The following is a 22,064-nucleotide window of genomic DNA, read 5'->3' on the forward strand; positions in this document are numbered from 1 at the left end:
AGGTTCAAATCTGGCCTCAGACACTTCCCATCTGTGTGACCCTGGGCAAGTCACTTGACCCCCATTGCCTACCCCTTACCACTCTTCTGCTTTGGAACCAATACACAGTATTGATTCCAAGACAGAAGATAAGGGTTTAAAAAAATTTTTTTTAAGTTAAAAAAAAAAAAGAAATGTGGAAATGTCATTCTCTGGTTGTCAGCCTTAATAAAGCATTGTAATCTGGATTCCTGAAAGCACTTACAAGACCAAGAGCTCATAGTCCTGAACATGAACTACATAAAATTTTATTATTCTTTCATTTCAATTGCATCCAATTTTTTGTGATCCCATCTGAGGTTTTCTTAGCAAAAATATTGAAGTGGTTTGCCATTTCCTTTTCTAGCTCATTTTACAGATGAAGAAACTGAGCCAAAAAGGATTAAGTGACTTACCCAGGGTCACATAGCTAATAAGTTTATGAAGCCAGAAGAACTCAGGAAGATGAAACTTCCTGACTCCAGGCTCCAGCACTCTATCCACTATGGCAACTAGCTTCCCCTACAATTAACAAAATAAAATAATTCATATCTTGCAAAGACACTATAGTGTAGTAAAGTGGCAGCTATCCTGAGAGACATAGAAACCTACTTGGAAGTTCTACCTCTCATTAATACTGATTTGTGAGCCAGAGCAAGTCAGTGTTCAAGGATATCTCATTAAGATCTTCTAAAACTTAAGATACAAAGCAAATTCCAATCTTTATTGTTAGAGGGAATTTCCTCATCCAGTGCTTCCCAACATCAGTGAAATGACTTCATTCTTTATCCCCATTAGTGGAAATAGTTTTAATATTCATGAATACGAATGCTGCAGATCAAAATAAGTGGGAGGCAGCTCCTAGATTTCTAGATAACAAAAAAAGACTGGAGATTGCCAGTACTCTTTGACTAATGAATTGTCAGAAATTGGAAGACCCAGAGGAAGGGAGGGCATGTTGCAGACAGTAATGACATGAGGAAGAAAAGGCATAGGACCCAGACTTGGATAGATTCAGGAAGATGTGAGTTTAAATCTTTCCTCAGACACTTAATGTCTAGTCACTTGATCCCTCCGCCTCAGTTTCCTCTTTCCTCTTTCTCACAAAGTTATTATGAGGAATAAATAAGATAACATGTTTAAGTCACTTTGCAAACAATGACCCATATAAAAGCTGGCTACTATGAAAGTTTGCATAAAATGAAAAAAAGGACTTGAAATGATATTTTTTAATTTCAAAGAAATTTTGAATAATTTAATACAGTTTATTTCAAGGTAATAATATCAATTCTGAAGTCAAAATTCTTTTATTTACAAAATTGAATGAATCTTCATTTCTGCAAGAGTGTTTGGCATTTTATCTGTTTATTTGTGGCAAAAGTACTTTTAAAGAAATTTACAAATTTTGGTAAAGTTTAGTATGCTAAAAATAACATAAAAATTAAAATAGTGGATAATTACATAGTTTATTTCCTTCTTTTTTTACCCCTCAGATTCTACCTATTTCTTCAAGTTTTACCCTTTTGGACCAAGCAGAACAAAACTAACCTGTCTTCAATATAATTCTCTAACTACTAAAAGAGAATTACCATGTCTCTCTTATGTCTTTTGTTCCTCAGGTTAATTAAATTTCCCCAATTCCATCCCGAGACCCTTCACTCTCTTGTTGCTCTCCTATAGATGTTCCCTAACTTAACAACGTTCCTCTGAAAATGTAGAACCACAAACTAGACAAAATTGCACAGATGTGCTCTGACCAGAGTATGCTAAGGCTGTTTGTTGCCTTCCTTGTCCTGGATACTATTTCTCTTGTTGCAACTTAAGTTTGTATCAGGTTTTTCACTGTAATAACACTGTTAACTCATGGTAAGCTTGGAGTCTATCAGATAAACTATTCTCTACCCACAGCAGAGTTTGATCTAACAATGGAACCTTGACAACACATCGCTGATAGGAAGGTTTGGGTTCAGAATGTTCTTAATAAGTCATCCCTCTTCACTGAGAGGAACTTCATCTATAAAATGAGGAAAATGGACTGGATGATCCCTTAAGAGGCAGACTCTAGATTGGAAGCTAATCCAGGTCAGGGACTCTTTCCTGTCTCTTTAGGCATCCCCAGCAGTTAGCATAGTGCCTAGCTTGTAAGAAATACTTGATAAATATTTAACAGTAGATTGATTTGTTGGTGGCTCAGTAGAGAGAATACGGGGCCTGGAGTCAATAAGACCTAAGTTCAAAAATCCAGCCTTAGACATTTATTAGGTATGTGACCTTGGGCAAGTCACATAACCATTGTCTATCTCAGTTTCATTAGTGATATGAAGACAATGCCAACAGAACCTACTTCTTTTTGTTCTCCTAAGGCTCAAATGAGATATTTGTCAAGTATTTAGTGCATGCTTGGCATGCAATAGATTTTTAATAAATGCCTACTTACTACATTTTTTTAACCATCTTCCTTCTTTCCTGTCTACCTACTCTAAATACAATGAAACCATACTATTGACTGCCAAGAACCTATTTCTTCATTTGCAAAATGAAGGGATTGGAATAGATGTAGTTGTAGCTCTTCCTTAATTCCTTCAATCTAAAGAAAGTAAAGATATATATGTTTATTTATGTGGACATTGTATTTTAAGTATATTATTTATACATATTATTTATATTATAAAATGGAATTAATAAATTTATGTAAAAAATTTTTTTTGCTGTTTAAATAAGATTCATATGGCAGCTAGGGAGTAGCAGTGGATAAAATGGTGAGTCTGGAGTCAGAAAGACTCATCTTCTGGAGTTCAAATCTAACCTCAGACTCTTAATAGCTGCATGACCCTGGGCAAGTTTTTTTTCCTCTCAATTTCCTCATTGATAAAATGAGCTAGAGAAAGAAATGGAAAACTATTCCAGTATCTTTGCCCAGAAAACCCAAAAGGGATCATGTACTTGAACACAACTGAACAATTGACAACAATATATACATATGCACATAGGTATATGTGTTTGTGTGTTTATATATGTATATATGTATAAATGTGTCTTTATATATACATAGTTATTTGTCGATATACTTGTGTAAATACTCTCAATGAGTGACTTTCCTCACTTCCAGCTCTATATCAGGCTTCTAGCAGTGCTTGTCTTCTCTCAAAGGGACCGGTGAATTCATTCATTTGGGAATTCCCAGTTCTCAACTTCCTCAATCTCCTCTCCTTACAGACTATACCATGGATAGGCTAAGTGTACCCAAAATGCTTGAGTGGGAGGCAATTCTGGAGACTGACCTAGCTTTGTCCTTGGACTGCCAAGGCTGAAATTGTTTTGGGGGAAGAGTCCTGATCAGGGTTGAGGCATAAAACCTATAGTTCACAGGATCATTGGACACTGGTTTTATATATATATATGTGTGTGTGTGTGTGTGTGTGTGTGTGTGTGTGTGTGTGTGTGAATGAACATAAATATAATTTATTTATATGAATATATTATATATATATAACCATATATGATTCCATGCCTCCAGAAAGTGAGTAACATAGGTAAAGTGTGGAAAAGGTTTTAACGTAGAATCACATATATCTTGCCCTATTAGAACTTTTATTGGTCATTAACACCCCAAACTGAGATACCCACCTGGTTTACTCTGAATGGTTTTTCTACTGTGTCTTTAGGCTTGAACTGCTCTTGCCATTTTCCTTTGAAGTATATGGCACTCACTAGAACCAATCTGGTCATGGAATCAACAGAATCATCTGGTAGAAGCTTCACAATTTTGCCTTAAAAAAGCAAGAGAATCAATGTTTAACAGCAATATATTTATGGGTCTATCTGCCTTTAAAGTTATCAAGGCCTTTTTTTTCTTGCTAGGATTATTCTTCCTCTTTCCTTTTTAGTTCTTAAGAAATTCTGGAGAAAAGAGACTCTTGATAGAAGGCAGGGGTTCAGATCTTGGCTCTCGTTGGGAACAGTAAAATGCATTTGTTTTCTGTAAAAAGTTCCTAAAGCCAGAGGAAAGCTTATAGGTGATTTGATCAGTATAAAAAGATGTGGCTTCTTAGTGTTATTTTTGGTGTTTTGCTTCTGTATTCCTTTAAAAAAAACCCAAACAAATCTAAAACCTAACACTACACTAGTTCCTTACTTAAGCAGCCTGCCTAATCTAAAGGGGTAGGTGGAAAGGAAAAGGTAAAGAAAGGAGGGTAATGAACTTTGACTCCTCGAGTATGGGGGGGAGGTGGTGGGAACTAGAGGGTCCTTGTAGCTCAGACAGTCAGGACTGATTTTGTTGGGGTTGCTGATATGTGGCTTCCTCATGGCTCTATGAACCAGATAAGAGGTGATCATGCCATGAACAATCTGGAAAGTTCCTGAGTATTCCAGGAATTCTAATACAACTTATCACAAATGGATGACTCAATTTCCCAAAGAAGATGCTCTTCCCATCCCCAAGAAGCTCCTGTCAAGAAGCAAGTTTCCATGGGCAATCTCTGGTGATTTGGCTTAGGGAAAGAAGTGATGGTTCCCAGAACCCAAATGCACATGAAATCACATAAAGATTCTTCAAGGCAACAGAAGATGAAAGAGTTCTTTGTGTTTTGAAACACAATGGGGAGACAAGTCTCCCTCTCTCCTAAAAGAACTGTGAGTAAGGTGCTAATTGGGAAATAAGATGGCAAATAAGTAGGAAAGATTTTTATTATTTAACACAAACCCTATGTAATAAGATGTCAGCTGGAGTATAAGGCCCTTGAGGGCAGAAAGTCTTGATTTTGTAGTTGTACATCTGATATAAAGGCAGCAGCATGGCCTAAAAGAATCATAGGGACTGAGTTCAAACTCTGCCATAACCACACCAATGTGGCCATGGCCAAACCACATTTCCTCCCTGGGTTTCCTCATCTATAAAATGAGTTAGTTCAATGAGGAGAGAATTTCTAAAGCCCCTTCCAATCCTGAACCTATGATCTCTTTATAATGGAAATGAAGGAGCTGAGGCCCAGAGAGGGAAACGACTTTAAAAAATAACCTTTACCTTCTGACTTAAAATCAATACCATGTATTGGTTCCAAGGCAGGACAGTAAAGGCTAGGGCAATGGAAGTTAAGTGATTTGCCCAGGGTCACACAACTAATAAATGTCAGAGGCCAGACATGAACTCAGGAAGATGAATCTTCCTGAGTTGAGGCTTGGCACTTTGTGCACTATGCCACCTAGCTGCCTCCACTTCAGCTTTATATCCTAACAAATCAATATGATATATTCTTCCCCATAATAACCCTCTGAGGTAATACATGTTCCCAGTTTACAGCTTAATAAATTAAGGCCAGTTGACTTATCTATGATCACAGCATTGTTAAACATTAGGGGTAAGAGTTAAAACCCAGATCCTGACTCTGTCTATTTGTCTACTTTTGTTTTTGTTTTACATTGTACCATGCTACCTCTGCTTCTCAATCTAGTGTTCTTACTACTATCTTCTTCTCTTTTCCTTTCCTCCATCCTCCCTTTCTTCTTTTCCCCCTCTTTTATTTTTCTCCTCCTTTCCACACTCTTTCCAATGCTTAGTCCTTCTTACTACTATCTCTTGCCTTGCTATATCCTTGACAATCTAAGACCTGATCCCTTTAATTTAACTAAGATGCCTTATTCCCACTAATGAATGGAATACTTCCACAACCTGGGTAAGTAATTTTTGATGAAAGGAGAAATGCTAGAATATCAGGAATTCTTTATTTTTTGATAATTGGTGTTTTCAAACTTTTGTTCAATTGTTTTCAGTTGTGCCAACTCTTCATGACCCCAAATGGGGTTTCCTTGGCAAAGAAAATGGAATGGTTTTCCATTTCTTTCTCTGGTTCATTTGACAGATGAGGAAATTGAGGCAAACAGGGTGAAGTAACTTGCCAAGGGTCACATAGTCAGTAAATGTCTGGAGTCAGGTTTGAACTCACAAAGAATGGTCTTTCTGACTCCAGGCTCTATACTCTATCCTCAGGGCCACCTAGATGCCCTAGCATCAAGTTTACATTCTAATAAATATAAGCTACAACATGCTATATAAATTCAAGTCAAGTCAACTAGTATTTACAGAATGCTTATTATCTGCCAGGCTCTGTACTAAGCTACCATATTCTTTTTTTTAACCTGGAAAATGAGAGACAAATACAAGAAGTTAATTTGCTAACAATTTGCCAAATGTACATTACATACATTTGTAATTTGACAAATACAACTCTTTAATATGCCTGTTCTCCAGTTTCTGATCTCTGACTATAACTGGATTCCTATAAATGTCTTAAACACAATATATTTGAATGCAAACTCATTATTTCCCCTTATAAGGATGATATTAGAAATTAAGTCTTGTTATATTAGTTGAGAGATATGAAGTAGAGAAGCTGGCTTGAGAAAGAATTGGTGTTTCAAACAGAGCTGAGACAGAGTGTCAGTTTCATGTCTAATGATTTTTCTCTGGCAGTTGGCAGAGTTAGACTCTCTATCTCTGGGGTAACATCTTTACCCCTCTCTCTCACTGTCTGAAGTAGAAGGAAAAGAGGGAAAGACCTGAAGAAGTTTAATGTTTTCTTTTTCCAACTTAGGAAACACTATTCACTATCTATTATTGTTTTTATATATTGTTTTAACTCTGAGAAGACCAAGGAAAACCCAGGTCTTTGGTTTGGATTCTGAGTCTGCTAGGGCTGAGTCCTAACTTGGTTCTTTCTGAGACTCAACCAGATAGTCTTTGTTATTTTTATAACTTGAAGATGAAGTTAAAAATTATAAGTATAATAGTGTTAGTTTACTTAGAATAATAAAATTTTGCATTAGTCAAATCAGGAAGTATCAGTGTAGCCTGTGGAATAGGAGAAGTGGTTCCTTGTGGAACCCAGGGAGTTTTATTTGGAGTTAGAATCCCTTAGAGTTAGAAACCCTTTAATCCTTATATTTTCAACAAATATTTTACTTTTTATAACAAGAGTCTTTTTAGCATTCTTACACTTGACCCTGAAGAGAAGTTCACTTATGAGCTTCATTTAACTGATATAAACTAAAGATACTTTGTAAGCACAACAAGCAGAGTATCTAAATCAGTTTAAAACCCATAATCAATCCTTTGCTTTATTAGTTTTACAGTTCACCTTTTATTTTTACACCCTAAACCCACCCCCTTCCAAACCTCCCTATTACTGTTGGCACAGTCCTGCCAATCCCCAGACTCACAACCTAGGTTATGCTCAACTCCTTACTCTATCTCTCTCTCTCTTATCCCACCTCCTAAACCCTATCCAGTCTCTCTCTCTTTTTCTTTCTTTCTTTCTTTCTTTCTTTCTTTCTTTCTTTCTTTCTTTCTTTCTTTCTTTCTTTCTTTCTTTCTTTCTTTCTTTCTTTCTTTCTTTCTTTCTTTCTTTCTTTCTTTCTTTCTTTCTTTCTTTCTTTTTTCTTTCTTTCTTTCTTTCTTTCTTTCTTTCTTTCTTTCTTTCTTTCTTTCTTTCTCTCTTTCTCTCTCTCTTTCTCTCTTTCTCTTTCTCTCTTTATCTCTTTCTCTCTTTCTCTCTCTCTCTTTCTCTCTTTCTCTCTCTCTCTATCTTTCTCTCTTTCTCTCTTTCTCTCTTTCTTTCTTTCTTTCTTTCTTTCTTTCTCTCTCTCTTTCTTTCTTTCTTTCTTTCTTTCTTTCTTTCTTTCTTTCTTTCTTTCTTTCTTTCTTTCTTTCTTTCTTTCTTTCTTTCTTTCTTTCTTTCTTTCTTTCTTTCTTTCATCAGGACTAAGTATTGGTTCCCAGACAGAAGAGCAGTACAGGCTAGGCAATTTGGGGTTGTGACTTGCCCAGGGTCACACAGCTAACAAGTATCTGAGGCCAGATTGCAACCCAGATCTCCCTGACTCCAGGCCTGGTGCTCTATATTCTGTACTACCCAGCTGTCTTACTTGGAATCTAGGAGGTACTTAACAAATAATATTATTTAAAAAAAATTTTTAACCCTTACCTTCCATCTTGGAATCAATACTGTGTATTGGTTCCAAGGCAGAAGAGTGGCAATGGCTAGGCAATGGGGTTGAAATGACTTGCCCAAGGTCACACAGCTGGGAAGTGTCTGAGGTCAGATTTGAACCTAGGACCTCCCATCTCTAGGCCTGGCTCTCAGCTGCCCCCTTAACAAATATTATTAACTAAGTTAATGAATATTAAAAGTTGTATTATAACATCTGTTAACAAGCCACCTATCTCCTACTAGATTGTAAATTCATTACAATGATGTTGATTTTTATTTGCCTTTAAAGTACTTAGAATGGCAGCTAGGTGTGACAGTGAAGAGAGTGCCAGGCTTGGCATTAGGAAGACTTTTTCCTGAGTTAAAATCTGGCCTCAGGCACTTAAGCTGTGTGACTCTGGACAAGTCACTGAGCCCTGTTGCCCTCAATTTCCTTATTTGTAAAATGAGTTGGAGAAAGAATTGTCCAACCACTCCAGTATCTTTGCCAAGAAAGTTCCAAACAGGGTCATGAGGAGTCATACAAGACTGAAACAACTGAACAAAGACAGCACAGTACCGAGCACCATGCACATAGTTGGCACTTAAGAAATGTATGTGTTTACAAGTGAATTGAAACTGGGTAAGGCATGTTAATCCGTATTCTCAATTTTCGTCATGCTCTATTTTAAAAGAGTGGTTAAAAATGGAGTACGGTCCATCTTTTCCACTAGTCCCAGCAGATCCAGACTGAGTGAAAGGAAGAATATATAGAGCTGCTTCACTGAGGTTGTGGAGGACCAAGTTCCCTGGCTATATAAAGACTCCTTGCTTCATTTAGTATGGTTTGTGGCAAACACACAGGAAAAGACACAAGAATGGCTTATTCTTACCTCTATAGAGTATTTCTCCTTCAATTTCTAGCCTAACTGGTGATCCTACCAATAGACCTCTCTTAAAGGACCTATGAGGCTGGCTATGGCTTACCTCCTTCCTCCCTCTATCTCTGACAGTTAATGTCCCTGGGGGAAGCAGAGGCATAAGAGATCATCTTGCCTCTCAAGGACAGATTTGACCTTAGGAGCCCTGAGCTCCTCTGAGGGAAGCATCCTGCCATCTCACTGAGGCAATCCCACTCTAGTTTCCTGTCCTCTATCTCCCAGAAAATAGCTCTGTGGAGACATACTCCTTTCTTCAAGGGGACAGGATCTGGCTTATCTCCTCCCAGAAGTAAGGGAGGAGAAGAACAAATAGAATAATCCTTTCACTCTCTCTCACCCCTATTCATTCTTTCTCCTCATCATCTCTTCTCCTTCTTTACAAAACAAAATAGCAGCAGCTGAAAGAAATAACCACAGTTCTAATAGTTACATATACAATTGTCCTCTGATGTGCATTTCTGACAAGAGAATCCTTCATAGGATGGTACATGAGCTGGAAAATCCCCAGACTGGCAAGCAACTCAGGTGATTTTCAGGGGCAACAGGTCTTCCCAAACCTCCTCTCAGTGAGAAAAATATACGTCACCTCCAGAGGCTGAGACAAAAACCAGATCTGAGTTATACCCACTCCACTCTCCTAACTCAGCAGATCCTTTGGCATCATTCTTGTTTTGAAATGAGGCTTCATTCACTAGCTCAGTGACAAGGGATCTCTCTGTGCAGTTGGTGAGGGATAGCAACCCTTCAAGGAGAAGCATTCTAAACTCAGCACATCAATACAGAATTCACTGTGATATGGAACAAAGACTCCAACTTGAATGGTCATCAATAGTTATTCTTGCTATAGTTCTTTGTGCCCTCAGAGGGAAACCACAAGTTGACAATATAGATATGAAAGTATCTTGCCTAAAAAAAGACTATTCCTTATCTTTACTCTCCAATTTCCTTTTGTCTTTCCCCTTTTCTTTAGCATTTATCTGAAATAAATTGAGTTTGATAGAGCTCCTGTGGAAAAAAAACACTATAATGAAGTTGCTAGCTAGCTTGTTGCCCATGGAGCAAGGAATGTTTTTGTTCACTCTTTTTTGTGTGATTTGAAAATTTTTATTTAATTAATTTAGATTATTTTTTCCATGGTTACATGATTTGTGTTCTTTCCTTCTCCTCCTCTCACCTTCCTCCCATAGCCAACAAGCAATTCCACTGGGTTTTGATCTGTTCACTCATTTTCATTTGTCTCTGATTCTTTGTCACCCCATGTGGGGTTTTCTTGGCAAAGATAATAGAATAGTTTGCCATTTCCTTTTCCAGATCATTTTACAGATGAGGAACTGAAGCAAGCAGGGTTAAGTGACTTGCCTAGGGTCACACAAGTAGTGTCTGAGTTCCAGGAGGGTGAATCTTCCAGATTTCAGGTCCAACACTACCCACTGTACCATCTAACTTCCCTGGAGTAAGGATGGCTTGGTTAAAACCTATTTCTGGAAATTGCCACCAGAGGTCCCCAGGAGCCAGTTGTTTAACTGGTTGGAGCCTCAGACAACTATCCTGGCATGAAGTAACATCACTTTTTCATTCATAAGTTACAGATGAGCTATGTTTATGACGATTTTAATAAAAGAAATGTAGGTCAAAGACTTTTCCATGTAATGGCAATTGATTTAAATTACAGTTTATAATGGATTAAAGCTACAAATTTTAATTTTACAATCTACACACAAGTTGTTTGAGAAAGGTTATGAACTTTTATTATGTCTCTCTGGGGCTAATTAGGTAAACTACCATGCAACTAATTAAGGAAACGCAGGAACCTAGCAATAAGGCATACTCCATGACTTTTCTGGGTATATGTTTTCTATGCATGTCACAGTATCTACATCTTAGAAGAGACTATTTTCCTGAGTTGCCATGGCTCAAACATGTATCACTTGGTGGCCAGCTCTCAGGTTATGACCCTGTCTGACCTTAGTTAATCTGGACCGTGAATAATAAACCTACATTAATATACATTAATATAAATACAAAACCCAATTTTTCATTTATTTCAAATAATAGATAAATGAAATAACCGTTCAGCAAAAGGTAGGGGCATCATTACTGTCTTTAAACTTACCCTTGTGGGGAGCAGCTAGGTGTCTCAGTGGATTGAGAGCCAGGCCTAGAGACTAGCAGTCCCAAGTTCAAATATGACCTCAGACACTTCCCAGCTGTGTGACCCTGGGCAAGTCACTTGACCCCCATTGCCTAGCCCTTACCACTCTTCTGCCTTGGAGCCAATACACAGTATTGATTCTAAGATAGAAGGTAAGGGTTTAAAAAATAAATAAATAAAATAAACTTACCCTCAGTCTGGTTTTCAACCCAGGTATTTATTTCTGACCTGATTTGGTCTGGAGTTTCCAAAAAATTAACAGATTGTGGCTCTGCACCAAAGAATTTTTTTATGTTTTCCATGTATTCCTGCAAAATATAGGTGAAGCTAGCTTTCAGCATCTGAAATCATCTATTCATTCAGCAAACATTTATTATTTTACTAACCTGCTTATGTCAGGCTATCCATTACATTCAGCCTATTTAAAATGAGATAAATGAACAATTTTGAAATACCTTCTACCATGGAGCCCCAACACACTAGCATACTTACACAACGAAAGGGGTAGGTTTTTTCTCCATATGACCTGTTGGCAATCTTCAGCATGTGGGAATCGCTGGGCTTGTTGATTTCTGATAGGAGTGCCTGGAAATCTGACAGTAAGCCTTCTGCCTTGCTTGGGCCAAGTTCCTTAAAAAGACAAGAAGAGTGGGAAAACTCTTAAAAAAATAAACAGTGAGAACACTGGCTTGTTGTACCCATCCTATATCCTTGATAAATTGTGTTTTCTGGTGTGCTATCCACAGGGCAGATCCTTTTAGCAAGAAGAGAAGATGCTGGAAATATTTGAACTGGAAGATCAAGAACTTTTTTTGGGACCTACAGTTAACTTACTGCAGAAATTTAGAAGTCATGGCTGGTTCTTTGCAAATGTCCTGAAGTATAGATTTCCAAAGGCAGGGGATGATAAGTTTAAAGGCAGAAGAAGTTCATGAAGAGGAGGGGAAGGGGGAAGATGAAAGGCCAAGAAACAAGGAAGAACCCGAAACAAATATTCCTGCAAGGTTTTAGGGAGTAGGGGGCCTATTTTGCATGCCTGCTTAGGACATAAAATCTAGGTAATGCTGGTGATTATTCTAATAAGGAGAATAGGATATACCGTTTTCCTTCTTTTCTCATAGCGAAAACTAGTTATTTCAGCTCCAATGTCTTTAAGTTGAAGCACCTGTAATTAGAATGGCAGAAATAAGTTTTCAAATAATAATTATTTTTAAAGTCTTTTAAAAGAAATATAATAGATCTCATTCATACAACTACCTGCAATTATTTAGCTAAAATGACTAAAATCATCCAAATAGTGTATTAGGTAGATAGTATGAGCTCTCAGTCAAGAATTCTGATAGTCATAAAAATATAAAAGGTGTATTTATTTTTATGGGCAGCTAGGAGGTATATTGGGTACATTACCAGGTCTGGAATTGGGAAGACCCGAGTTCAATTTATTCTCAGAAACTTTAACCCAGGAGAAGTCACTTAACTTGGTTTGCCTGTTACCTCATCTGTAAAATGAGCTGAAGAAAGAAATGGCAAATCACTCCAGTAGCTTTGCCAAGAAAAGCCTTAAATGGAGTCCCAAAAAGTCAGAGGCAGATGAAAATGACTGAATAACAGCAATGTATTTATTCATATTTAAGTATTTTAATTGGATTTGTCTTTTTCCTGATTTCCATTGTTTCTTTTCTTTTTTGTTAATCCTTACTTACCTTCTGCCTTAGAATTGTGAACAAGGGGATGACCAGAAACAAGGAAATTATTAATATTGATTCTAAGGCAGAAAAGCACTATGAGCTAGGCATTTGTGATTAAGCAACTTGCCCTGGGGTCACACAGCTAGGAAGTGTCTGAGACCACATTTGAATCCAGGACCTCCCTCCTCCAGACCTGGATCTCTAGTCACTGAGTGATCATTTCTGGTACTTCATTCCAGGCAGGAATGAGATGATAACTACACTTTCAATGACCTCCTTAGTCAGCAATCCCATTCATTTATTACTAGAGTTAAGGAACCTTATAGACGAAATTATTTTATTCTTCATCATTCACTTTCATTCATGGCTATTTTAAAAGTGAACCTAAGCCTTGGTTGTGCGTCTACACGTATAAAGCAAACGTTAATGTATCGTGCACATTTGTATGAGAGAGAGCTATTTTTTTTTTCGTTCTCATGATTGTCTCCATTCTGCATCTCCATGTGGCTTTGCTGATACTGCCTTAGTCCCTTCTATCCCTATCTTGGTGTTTCCTTTGTAAGTCAGCAGGAAGGATGTGGATGAGATGAGGGTCCTAGCTAGATCTCAAGCAAGTGAGCTAACAGGAAATGATACAAAAGGATCCAATGTCCATTCAGAGACCAAAACATCCTGGGCCAAGGCTAACATAAAGAAGAGCCATGGATGGACATCCACAAAACCTAAAGGTCAAAGAATATCTTTTAGATGGAAAGAAGGCTTGATCAGATGTCTTATTATAGATGGGAAAACATAATTTGTAAACTGAGCATTTTATTTTATTTTTTATTTATTTACTTTTTAAAAACCTTTTCCTTCCATCTTAGGATCAATACTGTGTATTGTACTATTCCAAGGCAGAAGAGTGATAAGGGCGAGGCAATGGGGGTTAAAGTGACTTGCCCAAGGTCACACAGCTGGGAAGTGTCTGAGGTCAGATTTGAACCCAGGACCTTCTGTCTCTAGGCCTGGCTCTCAATCCACTGAGCTACCCAGCTGCCCCCTAAACTGAGCATTTTAGAATGTACAACTAAAATTTTTGAGCAAACATCAGTACTATTTTCTACTGTTTCCTTATATCAAGTGGGCAAGAAGCAGATACCTTTCTAAACCCAGTACTCAGGTTATTATTTTGACTTCATTGACTGGTGACTATCCATCTTTCCTTAGTGTTTTTATTTATTGAAAATGGATTAGTGACTCATTAATTCAGTAGATAAATAAAGCTTATGGGTCAGATAAATTGAACTTTAGTGATATCCCTGGTGAATGGCTCCAGGATGATAATGCTAATGTAGTGAGCAACTATATTTCCAATAGCGTTATTCACTTGACTGACCACAGGCACCACCCTCCCAAGTTATTCTTCAACCCACCACTGTGAGTATAGGAGTAACTAAAGAAGTTTTCACAAATCTATCCTTTGTTGCATGTGGATGGTGTGACTTTGAACAAGTCACTTAACTTTAATTAGTCATTAATTAATTAGCAATAATCTGTCTTTTCCCTAAGACATGTTGTGGACATTTTTTGTCAGTTAATGTTTTCAAGAATTTAATTCAACAGTGCACAGCACTATTTATGGCACTAAGGATATAAAGACAAAGAAAAACAACCTTTGCTTTTAAGAAACATATTTTGTGGGGATTTAATTGCACTACATTCTTGATTTTTTTTAAAGCCATCAATGAATGTTGCAACTTACTTGTTCCATTTGGGTTGCGGTGTTGCTTTTGGCACCAAAAAAAATCATGGCTAAGGAAGAAGAGATACTAAGGGAGGAAAAGATGATGTTTTCATTTTCAGATGACTCAGATAGCTTTTTGAACATCTCAATAGCAAATTGATTGTTTGAGATTGCTAGAGAATCCATTGAGAAAACCTGAGAAAAAAGAAAATGTAAAAAAAAATAGTCTGTAAAATATTCCTTTCCATATATTTAGCCAATTGTCCCTTTGTAAAAGAACTTTTCATTTATTCCACATCACAACCACAATTCTAATTCCTGGGGAAAAGATATAGGTATGCCAGGAGAAAGAATGGTTTGTTGCCCAGAAAATATAGCCCCGGTCCCTTTAACATGGTAACCATCATATCTTATCTTTGAACCCCTAGTTGGAGGAAAAGTTAGGGGAAAGTGGCAGGTGATGGACATAGAAATGGAGGAAGGCAAGCTCCAGGAGAGCAACAAGAAGACCCTAGGAGGTGTCAGTGTGAAACCAGCAGAGAATCAGGAGCTATGGAGATGACAATTAGAGGACGATTTGGAGAAAGAAACACACATCTGGGATTTTGATGCCTGGGACAAATTGCCAGTCATCTCACTCTCATGAAAGAACATCTTTTTTTTTTTTCTCTCACAACTACTATATATGCTTTTCAATCAATGATAAAAATATTCATTAGTCCACACTCAATATGTTCATAGAACTAGACTAGCCTATATAGGAATCATCCAGGCCAATGGACTCATTTAGAGATTAAGAATACATAGCTCAGACATATTAAATTACAGAATTATTTAATTATAGATCCAAAACTAGAACCAAGGTCTTAACTTTCAGTCCATCCCAATTCCTTCTTTATTTCACTAGCCTCCTAGCTTGCTATATTATTTCCTAATACTCTTTTTAAAAAATAGATGATATAATTTCTGAACCTTAAATCTTTCTTTTGTTTTAAACTACCAGAATTCATAATTCTAATCTGTTCATTTTCTTTCCTGCCTTTAGCCTTGGCTTATGATTTCTCCTCTCCCTAAAATAATCAACATCTCCTTCTTTCTGTCTTCATCTTATACTTCCTTTAAGGCCCAATTCAAATGCTCTTTTTTGATACTTTCCATGCATTATCTAGTTGGATGGGGTCTTCCCACTTCTGAGTTCTTATAGCACTCTAATGTCAGTGTTATTGATCTGACCCATTATATGTCGTTTTCCTACCATGTCTTACCTCTCTAACTGAAAATTCTTGAGGGCAAGAACTATTTCTTCCACTCTGCATCTAGTGTTATCACCTTGCAGTAGCAAAGTACTCAGTAAATTTGTGTTTATAATTTGGAGATGTAGATGTTGCCTCTTTCTTGATTTCAGTTGAATTATAGCATATATTAGTTTTTTAAAATCTCATACAAAAAATAGGATGGCAAATAGCAATTGATCAGACAATACACACTTATTAAGCACCTACTGTGCGACAGGTAGTGGGCTAAGCTCTGAGGACACAGAGGCAAAGACAATCATTGCCTTCAAAGAATATACATTTTGATATCGTCCTCACTCAAGTTTAGGGAAAGAAAAGTTCACATTTGCACAACAGTTTTTGTTCAAAGATGATTGAGCAAAAAGCTTTATAGCAATTCCTCCCTCACTTTACAGTTTACAGACTATGAAGTAGGTTGTAAAAGTAGGATTAGTCTTTTTTTTAAATGTGTAAAGTGAGTATCAGAGAGAATAATTGACTTGCCCAAGGTCACAGAGCCCACAAGTGGTAGACCTCATTCCTACTCTAGGGTTCTTTCTATTTTACTGCTCTCGCTCTTTTGAAAGATGAGAAAAAGGAGGTTTATCTCTTGAATAACTATAAATTTTGGATTTTTAATTTTGTCTTTCTAATATCATCATATTAAACTTCTAACTACTGCACCTTAAAACCTTGGCATTTATACAAATCAGATGTCTAATAAACAAACCTATTCGCAAATGGATATTTTTTTATCAAAGTCTTGCTGCCTTGCATTCAAGGAAACTTGTATTCACAGGAGGCTAAAATACATTTGATTATTTTAGTGGAAAAATGCAAATTCATAGACATAACAACTGCAAAATCATCTCTATACAGTGGTGTTAAACTTGGATAAAAACAAATATATTCACTTAGAAAACCACAAACTTAACACTATGTTTTATTTTATTTTTATTTATTTTGTTAAACATCTCCCAATTATATTTTGTCTGATTCTGCCTACCGTTGGAGTTTTATGCATATATATATATATATATATATATATATATATATATATATATGCCGTCTATAGGCTGAGGGTTTGAAATATCTGCCCTGTAGTTGAGTATTTGGATGTAGATTAAATGAGCTACATTAGGCTAGTCCATCATCCTTTTCTCCCATCTTTCCCTGCCTCCAAGGTACCGAGAAAGGATATATCCCTGGAAGATGGACTAGAAGAGGGCTTCTTTGCAAACTTTATATTAGGACTCAGAGTACAAACTCATGTTATCAGTCACTTGACTGAATTTGAGCCCTCTATAATTAAATGACACAATTCCTTCCACTATTAAATTTCTTTCAGAAATGAATGAGTATAAAAGGGCCAAACTCCTGAGACTGAATTTAGAATTAGTAACACATCTCTCAGTGGGCAAGTTGCATTCTGGTCATGGTTTTCTCCTATTTAAGAAATTCATGATTTTCCTGGCTAACATTTTTCTAACCTAATCACCTCTCTCAACACAAAGATATTGCCACAAATATATTGCCATATAACTGTGGAGGGAAATAATTCAGTCTCTCTATGGGATTTGCTTCTTTGCTATCACAAAAGTCACATACTCTTCTTTACCTTGCTTGAAGATCATATCGAAACAGCATGTGCCACGAGCTTTTATTTATCAGACCAACTTGCCTGTGAGTCATAAATTCAAGTCTCTTGCATTAGATCCTGCGCTTCTTTGATTTTGTGGCCAAGACACACACTCACGGCAGAAAAGTAATCTTAGCAGGATCTCAGTATCTGGATCCACTGGAATTTTATCCACTTGGTTTTTCTAGAGTTCTCAACTTATTCTTAAACTATTCAAAGAAAAAGAATTCTCTGCAGTGCAACAGTTGAGTTTTTTAATGAAGGAAAGTAGGAGTTTATCTTCATTTTTCTTATCATAACTATAATCCTAATCACTAATTAATATCAGTGTGAAGGGAGATTGAGTTTCAGACCTTGGAGCCCTTGAAGCCTGGAACACATATCCGTTGTGTAATCATTTGCAATTTCATATCATCTCTCACTGTCCCAAGCAGCTCTATAACAATATGTTAGATGAGTTGCTGATATAAATCAATGGACGGAGTTTCCAAAGGAAGTTGAAGGAGAAAGGAAGGGAATAAGCATTTATTAAGCACTTACTATGTATCAGGTGCTGTGCTGTTTTACAAATATTACCTCACTTGATCCTTATAATAACTCTTGGGGGAGGGTTATAGATACTATTATTATTCTCATTTTTTTTTACATTTGAGAAAATTGAGGCAACCAGGCAAAGGTTAAATGACTGTCTCAAGGTCACATAACTAGAAAGTTTTATTTATTTAATTAATTTAGAATATTTTTCCATGGTTACATGATTCATATTCTTTCCCTCCTCTCCACCCACCCCCATTCCCATAGCCAACGCACAATTCCACTGGGTAAGGTCATATAACTAGTTAGAGTCTGAATCTGGATTTCAACTCATGTGTTCCTGCCTCCGGGCTCAGTACTTTACCTACTGTTCCATATAGTTGTCTAACTGCCACTAAGAGCTGTCTACAGGAATGTAATTACAGATCTGGAAAGCTCTTTACTCCTCAACAATTTTTTTTAAAAACCATTTACTTAGGTATTGAGTGATAATACATGTATAACCCAGTGAAATTGCTTGTCAGCTCCTGGAGGGGTGAGAGAAGGGGGAGAGGGAGAACATGAATCATATAACATGGAAAAAATACTTAAAAATAAATAAATTTTACAATTTCTAAAAAAGGTAGAAACAAATAAAAAACAATTTACTGATTTATTTAGTATCTAGTACTACACAAAACAAATTCACAAAAGATAGTTCCTGATTGCTAAGAATTTGTATTCCCAACTTTTACATTGATAGGATAACAATCTAACATAATTAAACCATTTGAAAAAAAAGATTCTCCTGTTCAATAAACAAAAGTTCTTCAGCATCCTTTGAAATAGATGTTTCTTATTATTTTTCTTGTTGTTTTCGGGGTCCATCATAGTGCCAGCATGTTCTAAAATATAATAACAACTTGTTGAAGGTGAAGGCTGGCAAAACCTATGAGTTGATCCATGGATCCAAGTCAGAGCAGAAGACCTTTGTTAAAAGAAGTTGGGGCCACTCAAGGAGCAACTGTAATGATTTCCTAGTCCAGGTTGCCTTTGATCCAGTTATACCACTTTTGGGTCTATACTTCAAAGAGATAATAAGGAAAAAGACTTGTACAAAAATATTTATAGTCTCACTCTTTGTGGTGGCAAGAAATTGGAAAATGAGGGGATGCCCTTCAATTGGGGAATGGCTGAACAAATTGTGGTATATGTTGGTGATGGAATACTATTGTGCTCAGAGGAATAATGAACTGCAGGAATTCCATGGGGACTGGAACAACCTCCAGGAAGTGATGCAGAGTGAGAGGAGCAGAACCAGGAGAACATTGTACACAGAGACTGATACACTGTGGTACAATCAATTGTAATGGACTTCTCTAGTAGCAGCAATGCAATAATCCAGGATAATTCTGAGGGACTTATGATAAAGATAACTATCCACATTCAGAGGGAAAACTGTGGGAGTAGAAACACGGAAGAAAAACAACTGCTTGACTAAATGGTCAAGGGGATATGGCTGGGTATGTAGACTCTAAACAATCACCCTACTGCAAATACTGATAATATGGAAATAGGTCTTGATCAATGACGTATATAAAACCTGTTGGAAATGATCATTGGCTACAGGAGGGGTGTGGTAGGAGGGGAGGGAAAGAACATGAATTATGTAACCATGGGAAAATATTCTAAATTAATTAAATAAATAAACTTAAAAAATTAGTTCCTAGTTCAGGAAGAATAAAGTAGGGAGCGGGAAGGGGGAGGAGAAGCAAAAGTATCTTTTTCAATTCCTGTTTTCCTTTCTTCCCTTTCCATAAATGTGTACTAGAACATAGATGATGATTTAGTGTCAGAAATCTTGGTCAAATGGCAAAGAGTAATGTTTGATTCCAATAAGATGAGCTAAATGATGTAATTGTAGACTCCTTTCCTCCATAAAGGGTTCACAAAAAAGTGGAGAAAAGAAGCAATACCTTCTCATTGTATAAGATAATTCCCCAAAAATTTCTTCTATGCACTAAGTCCAAATCAAAACAATTTTTAAAAATTATAAAGGAAAATATGTATTTAGTTGTGGACTATATTAGCACTGAGAAAAAGGGGAATTCAATTTAGTGGGAATCATCACGGGACACTAGGTTCAGTCTGCAAACAGAAATAAATTCTTTACTAATACAATTCTGTATGCTTAATTAATTAAATGGGTAATTGACTAAACGGAAAAGTCAGTTCAATTAATTTTTCTATTTTTTTTAACAGGAAAGCCTGGAAGAACAAAATCAGAAAGTGATGAGTTGATTCATGGCTATGGATTAAAACTGATATTCTTGGAATCCCATGAAAGCTCCCAGAATTGGTGGAAGGGGGGGGGACATGTTAAGTCAATAACTATCCCTAGATAATGGATTAGTGCTGATCCTCCCCACACTATCCTATCAGCTCTGTGATTCATAATATATGAATTCAAAGGGAATTCACAGAATGAAACAAAGGACCTAACTGGGGAGCACCCTCCTTATTAAATTACCCTAAGAATTCAAGATGCACATATCACCTTTCCTCTACTGACAAGTTTGGAGAGATTTTCTTGTTGTCTGAATTAGCCTGGAAAGTAGCAATCTGTAATAATGTTTAGAGGGCTGACCTTAAATTGGGAAGACCTGAGTTCATCACCCTCTATTCCCCCACCCACCACTTCCTCATATACTATGTAACTTTGGATATGTCAGGATTTTTTTTAATATCATTTATTTTTAACCTTTACCTTTACCTTCCATTTTAGAATCAATATGGGGATTAAGTGACTTGCTCAGGGTCCAATAGCTAGGAAATGTTTGAGGCCAGATTTGAGCCTAGGACCTCCTGTTTCTAAGACTGGCTCTCAATCCACTGAGCTGCCCTCTAAATCAGGACTTTAAATTGCAAAAATGTGCTCCTCTACACAAGTAGAGGAAAGCCTGAATTTTAAACGAGTCTCCAATACTTATTAGATGTGTGACCCTGGGCAAGTCACTTAACTTCTCCATATCTCAGTTTCTTCAAGTGTAAAATAGAAATGGTATAATAAAAGAGATGATAAAAGCACTTATTTCCAAGGCTGTTTTGAGAATCATCTGAGACCATATATGCAAAGCACTTTGCATACCTAAAAGGGTTGTAAAATTGCTAGCTGTGATTATTATTTTCCTTTCCTTGCCAGCAGCTGACTATAATCACAAGATTGGTCCACTCCATTTGAGCCCCAAACAAACACACAAAAATAATCCTGATAGTTGCGGGAGCTCCCTCTTTTACTCTGTCTGTGCTGACAGAGCCCGGGAAAGCAAAAGCAGAGGACGACCCAAAGCCCACACCCCAAAGTCAAATCAGTAAACCTTCCCTCCCTGCTTTTTCCAACGCAACCATTCATTTCTTCTGCCTCCTCAAAATCCATCTAACCTCACTGAGAATGCAAAAAGGTCCCAGTAACTAAGGTAGTCATTTCCATGATGTTTCAAGATTTTGACTGCAAAGAAACCACACCCCAGAAAGAAGTTTTTCCATTGATAATTTGCTGCAGTTGGAAGGTCTAAGAAGAAAGAAAACGTAAACTCTAAAACATTTAGGAAATATTAACGTTACCTTGGTTTTCTTGGAAGGAGCAGAATCGGCAATATCGTGCTTTAGAAAGAGGCTGCGGAGCGACAGTTAGTTTACTTGCAACAGTTGAAAAAGCTTCAGCTCGGACCTCCTCTTCCTCCTTGACTACGCCCCCTTCATTCATTCCTGTACACTCCCATCCCTCTTTTCAGACCTGTCCTAGAGAGCAGGGAAGAAGAAAAGCCACCTGGAGGTAGGTGGAGATCAGAGGGTTTTGACTGATTAAGGAATGATCAAGATTTTCCATTTCATGGTGCTTGTGCAGACCTGATTTAGGGCTGATCGTGGCGGCTGATTTTCTGACTGAATCAAGTTCTTCATCTGCCAATGGAGGATATTTATCATCCTTTATTTTCTGAGCAGGCTTGTAAAAGTGCTGTTGTGGAGGACCTTCAAGTTGTTGCTAGATTTAGGCATCTCTGATTGCAGCACATGGGAGTGGCAGTGGAAAGTGATCTCTGTAAATAGAGACCGCAAGGCGCTGTCTTTTTTTTTTTAACTGCT

The 22,064-nt window shown here is 37.1% G+C and overlaps 1 protein-coding gene and 1 long non-coding RNA gene across 3 annotated transcripts in view; one reads left to right on the forward strand and one right to left on the reverse strand.

Moving 5' to 3' along the window:
* LOC100025066 (serpin B10) overlaps positions 1-21,982 on the reverse strand; it is a 37,394-nt gene extending 15,412 nt beyond the window's left edge. Inside the window, exons 1-6 of one of the 2 annotated variants that reach the window (XM_056824227.1) lie at positions 21,543-21,982; positions 14,511-14,687; positions 12,178-12,243; positions 11,571-11,708; positions 11,269-11,386; positions 3,646-3,788 (exon numbers count right to left, since the gene is read on the reverse strand). In XM_056824227.1, coding sequence (XP_056680205.1) covers positions 3,646-3,788; positions 11,269-11,386; positions 11,571-11,708; positions 12,178-12,243; positions 14,511-14,678 — 633 coding nt within the window. In that variant the 5' untranslated portion in view covers positions 14,679-14,687; positions 21,543-21,982. The remainder of the gene's footprint in view (positions 1-3,645; positions 3,789-11,268; positions 11,387-11,570; positions 11,709-12,177; positions 12,244-14,510; positions 14,688-21,542) is intronic. The other variant, XM_056824226.1, reaches the window with a different exon arrangement.
* On the forward strand, positions 828-20,461 carry LOC103101266 (uncharacterized). The gene is made up of 2 exons (XR_464217.3): positions 828-2,100; positions 20,181-20,461. It is a non-coding gene; the product is annotated as an uncharacterized LOC103101266 (long non-coding RNA).
* Positions 21,983-22,064: the final 82 nt, after the last annotated feature.

This window comes from Monodelphis domestica, chromosome 3 (genome assembly GCF_027887165.1).
Source record: "Monodelphis domestica isolate mMonDom1 chromosome 3, mMonDom1.pri, whole genome shotgun sequence".
In the NCBI taxonomy this organism is placed as follows: domain Eukaryota; kingdom Metazoa; phylum Chordata; class Mammalia; order Didelphimorphia; family Didelphidae; genus Monodelphis; species Monodelphis domestica.